Source organism: Bidens hawaiensis, unplaced genomic scaffold (genome assembly GCF_021521415.1).
Source record: "Bidens hawaiensis isolate Kalapana, Puna unplaced genomic scaffold, B.hawaiensis_p1.1 tig00002507_1, whole genome shotgun sequence".
Classification (NCBI taxonomy): Eukaryota; Viridiplantae; Streptophyta; class Magnoliopsida; order Asterales; family Asteraceae; genus Bidens; species Bidens hawaiensis.
In genome coordinates this window covers 2,518,952-2,528,363 of record NW_027491137.1, presented here as the reverse complement: position 1 = coordinate 2,528,363, position 9,412 = coordinate 2,518,952, and the positions used below count along the sequence as shown (strand labels likewise).

The 9,412-nt window shown below is 34.2% G+C and overlaps 1 protein-coding gene across 1 annotated transcript; it reads left to right on the top strand.

The window, feature by feature from the left end:
- Window positions 1–3,857: 3,857 nt before the first annotated feature.
- LOC143619757 (putative respiratory burst oxidase homolog protein H) lies at window positions 3,858–8,704 on the top strand. The gene is made up of 14 exons (XM_077091614.1): window positions 3,858–4,218; window positions 4,331–4,493; window positions 4,600–4,648; window positions 4,734–4,847; window positions 5,788–6,615; window positions 7,002–7,094; window positions 7,171–7,286; window positions 7,389–7,491; window positions 7,610–7,734; window positions 7,809–7,956; window positions 8,028–8,141; window positions 8,234–8,362; window positions 8,433–8,511; window positions 8,595–8,704. Exons 1-14 carry the CDS (start codon window positions 3,861–3,863, stop codon window positions 8,702–8,704), a joined length of 2,529 nt encoding a protein of 842 aa, XP_076947729.1. The 5' UTR covers window positions 3,858–3,860.
- Window positions 8,705–9,412: the final 708 nt, after the last annotated feature.

Here is a 9,412-nt window from a genome sequence, read left to right as displayed (position 1 = left end):
GAAAAAGGTTTGATCATATATGATAACTAAATATGGGAATACAAAAATAACAGAAGATGATTACCAGAAACGATAATACATTGTTCTCTCATATTTATAGTCTTGTATTAAACAAGCATAATGCGTACACAATCATAAACCTAAAGTTTATGAATCATGATTATCTAATGGCATGGCCGGTTAGACCACACCAAGTCAATGATGTGAAGTATATTGAAGAATTAAAAGATTTTTCATGATAAGTAAGCATGAAGTTTGCTCTCAAGGGAAATTATTCATTACCAACTAAAATAGGGTGTGAATCCCTAAATATCTGGAAATTATAAAGGATATGAATATCCTAACGTAATACCAATTATTGTTTTAAATCAATGCATCGTCTAAATAATTATTAAGATCGCAACTTGAAGTTTGCGTGATTTATGGCTTAGCTAATAAGATAACAAGCATATTGTTCCAGAGTGTTATATTTACATTTAGTTATAATAATGAATTTGATTCCCAAGTTAATAATGATCATTGGAATAAGTGTTGAACTCCATAGCATATTATGTTCTTACATGAACGATTTTGTTAAAGATGATTACTCAACATCTATAGTTGGTCGCAAAGGCAATTATCACGAGAGTAAATGTTCATGCTTGTGTTTGAGTAAATACAATTTTACATGTCTTAAAACTAATTCACATCAAGCCAACAAGTTATGATACTTCCTCCCTATTGCAATTGATTTTTAGTCAATAACCAAGTATTTCTCATCAAATATTTCATGTGTGTTATATATTGAAATTAATCCACCACAAGACACAAAGATGAGACCAAAAAGGAAGTTGGAAATTTGTGTTGGAGTATTAAATATTATCTATGATTATATTTATATACTTAGAGACAAATGAGATATTTGTTTGTGGCTCACTGGTTTTCACTTTAGTGAATCAGCATTCCCAACATTATGGGGAGATACAAAGCAGTTGGAAAAGGAATTTAGTTTGAATGAATTATCATTCATCCTCAAACTAAATTATGTGAACTAAAAGTTCAAAGGATAATTCATGTATAAAGATTAACGAATCAATTACCAGATGATTCACTAACCAAAAGAGAGTGTCTAGCTTGAACACCTATACGAACTGCTAATGCTCTAATTAATAAATGTCCTAGAAGGATAAATGCATATTTATAACAAGTCTAACGCACGCGTGTAACGTGGTAGACTGATCAGTTCCAAAGGTAAAATTTTCTCAAAAATTGGAGAAAGTAATGAAGATGGTTAGGTCGAGGTGTAGTAAAAGATTTCTTGAAAGAAATTAGACATGATTATTCTTGAAAAACCTTATGTACCTGGAAAAAAAAAAGAGCTCTCGGTAAATTATATTGTATCATGTCTATAAGATATATTGAATTGAAATAAAGTCGATATCGTTATACTTTTATATATATATATATATATATATATATATAATTAGCGCTTGAAATGACAAGGATCAAGATTTAAGATTTGCCCATGAATGAAAACATATAAATGTTTGGCAAAAATTGAAAGATGCAAGTAAGACAGAGTTAAAATTCTCAAAAGAAACAGAAAGTTTTTGAACCAACAATTCATGCAACTGAAGTTGTAAAATATATTGGATACAAGCAGGCCTTTTATGCAAATCGTGTAAAAATCAAATTAAGTGATATAAGGCAAAACTGGTGGCATAAGGATTTTGCAAAGTCCCATGTTTGATTATGAGGAGACGCAATCTCCAATTGTGGAAGCAATGACTTTTCGATATACCTAAATAGTCTGGTAATACAAACAGAGAATTGATCAACATCTAATGAATATCGTGATTCAGTTGATACTGAAAGTTTACAAGAAAGTCTCTAAAGAATTTGAATTATCAAAGCATGTAAAGTAAGCTCTCGAAAACACATTGATTGTTGTGTATAGAGTCATATTTAAATACGTTACGACTATTAAGTATGTTGAATATAAATACACCTCCTAAAGAGTTTTCTAAGGCTGTTGAATATTTAAAGGTATTTGAAACATCTTAAAGATGTCAACCTTGTGCACCAATAAACATGAAGGGAAGAAACTAAACTTGGTGATTATGATATCCCAAATGTATAAGCATGGTACAATATGGAAGAAAATGAATTGGATGTTATAAACTTTTGCAATTGATCTGCTAAGTTATAAAGTTTATGTACCAAAACTTTTGAAATGAGTGAATGCGCATACATAATTGGTCAAGGTGGAAAGAAGACCATAATTGGTTGAAAATGCCTGAAGCATATATAAAGTTATGCTTACTATGCATGTAAACTAGTCGGATCAAGCATGGTGTTAATCAGATGATATTGCGATAAAGAATGATATAAGTTTGAAAAAATATTCATACTTCTATCAACATTTCAACTTTAAAAGTTCACTATAATCACAGTTTACAGTGATGATGTACAAATCATCGAGAGAAATTGACGAACTTTTAGAGGGAGAGTTTTTGAAAGATCTTGACACGATGTGATCATTGCTCAACTTATAGTTCGAGTATATGTGTAATTATATGTTATTAATCCATCCAAGTGCATCTAAAAGATGATGAAACATTTTATCATGGACAAATTTCATCATTTGAGAACGTAAAAGGTTGTTAAACAATGCACTGTATATCATTTCCTGACACAGAATGAAACATTATTAGTTTAGAAGTATCATAATTAAATGCACATGCGTATTAATATTTATTGCTAACTATACATTATTTCTATATCTTTAATTTATTTGTATTTATCAACATGATCTGGGAGAAATTGGAATGGGTTAAAGCATATGTTTTAGGTATGCAAGATTTTGAATTATATTTTACTAACCCTTCAAAATAAGGTTGGTTAGTCTTGTAGATAGAGTGAATGTAACGCAATACACACATGGTAATTTTGGTATTCATTTGCGAGAGAAAGCACCGAAGTCTAAGATGAAGATCATACAACCTTGTTCAACTTAAGGATTAGCATATCAAGGGACCAAGATGAAAATGATTGACTACAAAAGTTTTGAGCAACTTTCATAGAAGATTTTTACTTACTATTTTAAAGGATATATAAATGGGGGGGGATACGCACTGCAATCTTTTTTCCTTAGCTATGGTTTTGTCCCAATGAGTTTTTCTAGAAAGGTTTTTAACGAAGTAGCATCCTGAAGCGTATGAAGTTGATAACCAATGGAGAGTGTTATTAATAATTGTTATTGTGGTTATCAACCTCTAAAATAGATTTGACTTCTTTAAGTTTTCTCATCCCTATATAATATCCTATTGTATCTAATTGTATTCTTCACCTAATTCATGAAATCTCTCTTTCTCCTTACATCTTTTTATCATATTGTTTTAACTATTAGACTCACGACAATTTTGAATATTTTCCCTATATAATTTGATAAGTTTTGCTACGTTATTGAAAAACTGTATTGACTAAAATGTATGCTCCAAACGGGTCCGTCGTCAAAAATCTTGTTCCACCACGAAAGAAAGATTTTGGACTTGAGTTGTCAAACATTAGATATGTTAACCAAAAAAAAAAAAAAAAGGTTCAACGCTAATAAAGAATATGGTCGTACTTGAACTGATTCCATTTTTAAGTTAAAATATATGGATTAAACAACATTGAAGAACATAAGTTTGTTTCCATTTTTATACAGTTAACAACCTCTAACTCTTCCCATCTTTGGTGGTTTATTTTCTCCCCCTCATTTCCCATTCATTCCTCATAACACATTCCATTCTCCCTCCTTCCCTCCCATTTTCTGAAAACAAAACACAAAATCTTTCTCCCTTTTTATGGTCAGAAAGTAAGCCTGATCAAACACAATCATGAAAGGGGTTGATCTTGAGAGCGTAGAGATCGACCCAATAGATGGGAAATCCCAACCGTCCAACTCCAAACCCGTCACCTCCAACAACGATGATGGGCGTAAGCCAGGCGGTTTGTTACCGTTAAGCCGTACCACTAGCAAGGCAGCATCTAAGAGGGCGCCACCACCTTCTGTTGGAGGGGCGCCAAAAATGGGCCGGACAACATCAACGGCTGCCAAAGGGCTTAATAGCTTGCGGTTTCTTGATAGAACCGTAACAGGAAAAGAAGGGGACGCTTGGAGGTCGATTGAGAGACGTTTTAATCAATTTGCTGTCGCAGGGAAGCTACCAAAAGATAAATTTGGAATCTGCCTTGGTTAGAAAATAGAAATCAAGATTAATTTGAGAATGTTGTCATGAATGTTAATGTAATGCAGGTTGTATAATAATATATAACTTATTTGTTGAATGCTCGTTTATGTTTGTAGGAATGGGCGATAGCATCGAATTTGCAGGAGAGTTGTATGATGCCATGGCTAGGCGTAGGAATATAGATGGTGAAGACGGGCTCACTAAAGAACAAGTTAGAGATTTTTGGGAGGAGATGACAAAGAAAGACCTTGATGCTCGGCTTAGTATCTTTTTCGACATGTAAATTTATATTCACATGTTTGTTCGATTGCATGCTCTTGCCTATGAAAAACTAGAATCAGGATATATATTCAAGTTAAAGATTTTTATTGATTTAATGTTTTAGGTGTGACAAGAATGGAGATGGTATATTATCAGAGGATGAGGTAAAAGAGGTGAGAAACTCTTAGAGAAGATTTTCTTCTTCTCATTTGTAATTTACCAGGGGCTCAAACTCATGCTGATTTTCTCATCGTTAAGGTACTTATAATGAGCGCTTCGGCGAACAAGCTTTCGAATTTCAAGAACCAAGTTGGGACATATGCAGCTCTAATCATGGATGAGCTAGACCCGGACCATCGTGGTTACATAGAGGTTATATATAAATAGACTCTTTTTACATTGCATATTTGGCTGTTTGCATTGCTGGTTTGAAACAAATTATATGATTAATCAGTTTTAGCATATGATGAAAATTTCTGCTTCTTATTACGCTGGCCACTTTCATTTAGGGATGGAAATGAGATGGGTATCAGAAATCCCAGTTTCATACCCGGTTGTAAACTTATGTTTCATGCGTTGCCTAATATATGTCTGGTAATTATTCACAGGGATTGTGTATGCATGTTAATTTGCTAAAAATACCAATTAGGATTTCTAAATATAATTCTTACTATAATAATTTTTAAAATTTTAAATTATTTTACTACCCCAATATAATTAGAATTATAAAAATTAACTAAATAAGTAAATTATTCTATAAACCAGTATAAATATATATAAAAGAAAAAATGTTTACAGGTATGAATTTTTAAACGGATATTATGTTTTGGATAATCGGGTCGAGTATTGCCCAATACTATACCCGTCCCACTCTTACAAAATATTTTAAAACTACTATCATACGCCAAATGCCCATCCCATTACCGGTACCCAATGGTTTCGGGTTTGCCCCACAGGCTCGGGGTTGTTTGCCATTCCTGGTATCATTAACGTAACTCATTATTTGAAAGTGTAATAGATTACCTATTTATCATTCTCTTTAACTAATTTGAGAGATGCTACCTCTCAATTTTAGTCATTCTACCTATAAATTCTTTAATAATCAAAAATTTTCAAACAATCAAGTATATGATTGTTACAACTTTAAGTAACAGAATCAAATCCTATCACGCTATTTTCTATACGTGGTTTTGCTAGAGTTACTTATCTTATTCTGATTGTCAGTGTTATATAACTACTCCAAAATTAACATTCAAATGAAACACCCCCTTCATCTTGTTACTATTTTTCTTAACTTTGTTTCTTGGGACAGATGTGGCAACTCGAAATCCTGCTAACAGGTATGGTATTGAACGATAACGGTAAGGCAAAGCCGGTATCAGAGAATACTAGGAAGAATCAAGATACTACCAACCTAGCAATGTCTATGATCCCACAAAATTATCGCAACCCAACGAGAAGATTCATCAATGAAGGGATAGAACTTGTACAAGATAACTGGAGAAGAGTATGGGTGGTAACCATATTCCTCGTGCTTAACATCACACTTTTTGAATGGAAATTCCTTCAGTACACCAAATTGCCAACATTCGAAGTAATGGGTTATTGTGTATGCTTAGCCAAGGCTGCGGGTGAGACCCTAAAGCTTAACATGGCTCTAATTCTCCTTCCGGTTTGTAGAAAAACACTCACTGGCTTACGAGAAACATGGTTGGGCAAACTTCTACCTTTTGATGATAACATCAACTTTCATAAACTTATCTCAGTTGCCATTGTGATTGGAGTTGTAATTCATACTGGTGCACATATGGGTTGCAATTTTATAAGGATTAGCACTTGCCCTCCAGACACTTTCCAGCGTGTTTATGGAAATTTGCTCCCTGCGCAGCCATCGTACAAGGATTTAATGCTAACAATCCCAGGTTTTACGGGTGTGATCATGGATATAATGATGTTCTTTTGTTTTCTACTCGCGACACATGCTTTTAGGAGAAATGTTATAAATTTACCATGGCCGTTTAATAATTTAGCCGGTTTTACGTCTTTTTGGTATGCACATCATCTTCTGATTATCGTTTACATCTTGCTGATCATGCACGGGTACTTCCTAGTGTTTGCCACTTTCTGGTACTTGAAAACAGTAAGCTAATTTACCCTGTCATACTAAGAAGCTTTATAAAATCTCAAAAAGGGCGAGTTTGGCAAAACAGTCCTGACCTTTAAACATTTTCAATCAACCTGTGTTTGACAAGTGTCCCTTGATGTAACAAATTTTAATCTTGGCACAACAGATTTCAATGCTTGCATGGCAAATCCATTATCATGTGCTTGCAGGATGTGCCATGCGGCAAAAACAATTTCTAAACCAAAAAACAAGAAAAATAAAATAATATGTTGTAAAAGAAAAATTTTAAGGCTATTTTGTCAAGCTCATCATTTAAAATGGCCATTTTGGTCATTTTCCCTTTATATACCCTCTTTGATTCAAAGTTTGAACAATTATTTGCAAACTTGATTACCTTGCAGACATGGATGTATCTTGTGATCCCAATGTTGTGTTATGCAAGTGAGAGAGTTCTTACCGCCTCTGATCATAACCACCGGGTTCATATCGTTAAGGTGACCAACAATGCTTCTGTTTCTCTTTTCTTGTTAACCACACATGATGGCATCTGATGTATGTGCCTATCTATAGGCTATTATATACACTGGAAACGTGCTAGCGCTCTATATGACCAAACCTAATGGATTCAAGTACAAGAGCGGAATGTACCTTTTTGTTAAATGTCCAAATATATCAGGTTTTGAGTGGTAAATGTCTTATCAGATCCAACCAACTTTTATAAAAATGTTAAACAAGTATTCAAAAACTGCGATATGAATCTAAAGGGACATGATGAATGTTTATCACAGGCATCCTTTCTCCATAACATCTGCACCTGGAGATGATTACTTAAGTGTACATATTCGTACTTTAGGAGACTGGACAACAGCTCTTAAAGACGAATTTGCAAAGGTAAAATGAACATCCTCTCAGCTAAATGCACCAGCATTTAAACTTTGACACTTTACTCATCAGTCTTTATCTTCAACCTTTTGTACTGTTAATCTAATTCTAAAACACAGAAATGCAGGCTTGTGAGCCTCCACCACAAAAACCTCAAATCGGTGCTTCTGCTTCAAGATCTGTAAAAGGAAACCTTGTTCGATTAGAAACTAAAGCAAACGTTAATGTTTCTGTAGAGGAAGCACAATCGATGTAAGCAAGCCTAAATTATCCATTTTTACATAACTTTCTCAAACATTAATGATCTTAGCCTTTTCTTCTTCTAGATACCCTACAATAATCATCAAAGGACCATATGGAGCGCCGGCTCAAGATTACAGGAAATATGACATCCTATTACTTATTGGTTTGGGTATTGGAGCAACACCCTTCATTAGCATTTTGAAAGATCTCCTAAATCACCAAAGGGAAAAAGTAAGTAATAAATAATATCCTATACAATGTTACATTATGAAAATGAGGGTATGCTAACCAGTTTCGCATAGGGTTCTCATGGAAAAGTTCCCGATCGAGCCTACTTCTACTGGGTGACAAGGGAACAAGGATCGTTTGAGTGGTTCAAAGGAGTTATGGATGATATTGCTGAGTACGACAAAGAAGTAGGTTCTAGTTAACAAAACTAATTCATTATTTCCATACATGTGAGGCAAATTAGGATTGTTGAAATGGGAATTTTGAATGTGATTCGCAGAACATAATCGAAATGCATACCTACTTGACATGTGTTCATGAAGAAGGTGATGCACGATCCGCGCTCATTGCCATGGTGCAGTCTTTGCAGCATGCGAAAAATGGAGTTGATGTTGTCTCTCAAAGTCATGTATGTTTTCTTGAAACCATTATCCCATATTGTTCCTTTCTTCCCAATCTAAAAATTTTGTTTCTAACAGATAAGAACACATTTTTCAAGACCTAATTGGAAGAGGGTATTCTCCACTCTAGCAACTAACCATGATTCTGCTAGAGTTGGTAAACATCTTGTTTCCGTATTTGTTTTATGATCTGTTCTTTTCAAACTTTCTGGATGCCTTATGATGATCATTGTTTCACAGGTGTGTTCTATTGTGGGAGCCAAACACTCGTCAAGTCGCTAGAAAGCATCGCTAAAGAATTTTCAGTAGAAACCTCAACTAGATTTGAATTCCACAAGGAGAACTTTTGATTATAATAAGATGTACATAAGAGTTTGGATTACAAGAAAATCACCTTGTACATCTAGAAGTCCTTCGTTAGGTTTGGAATGTTGATCGAAGTTCCAACGCTTGTGATATCGGGCGTGTTTGTATGTTCGTATATATGATCATCTGCCATAGGAATATCTAGGCTTGATAGAAAGGATTGTTTAAATACTTTTATAATTTATTTGTGTGTGTTCATTGTATTGTCACAGCTCAACTGTTTCCTCTTTGAATGACAAAATATATCAATATAGCATCGACTTAAGTCCTCAAGTACTTTAATTTCAATGTGATTCAAGATATTGTTGGAATCGGCCAGCACACAACCAAAAACATGCCCGTAAACAAAAATATGGTCTATGCTCGGCTTTGACCACAGAACCGTTGAATCGACTTGTAATCACAGCCATTTTTATGTGTGGCGGGTGCAACCGCTTAGGGCCAGTTTTGACGGTAGGCCTGAAATTTTCAACCAATATTTCTAAAACCCAACAAATAAATATCATTAGCGAGTTGTCGAGTTTACAACCCAAAATCTCAAAACGGCTTGACCAGGGCCCAAACTTTTAAAGAAAAAAGTATAAACCAGAATTTAATTTTTAATACTAGCTAGCTTGGGGAACCCAAGATCTTGAAGACAACCTTGTTTGTAGTCGGGTGTGGATCAATTAGGGGTGGCAAATGTGACCCAT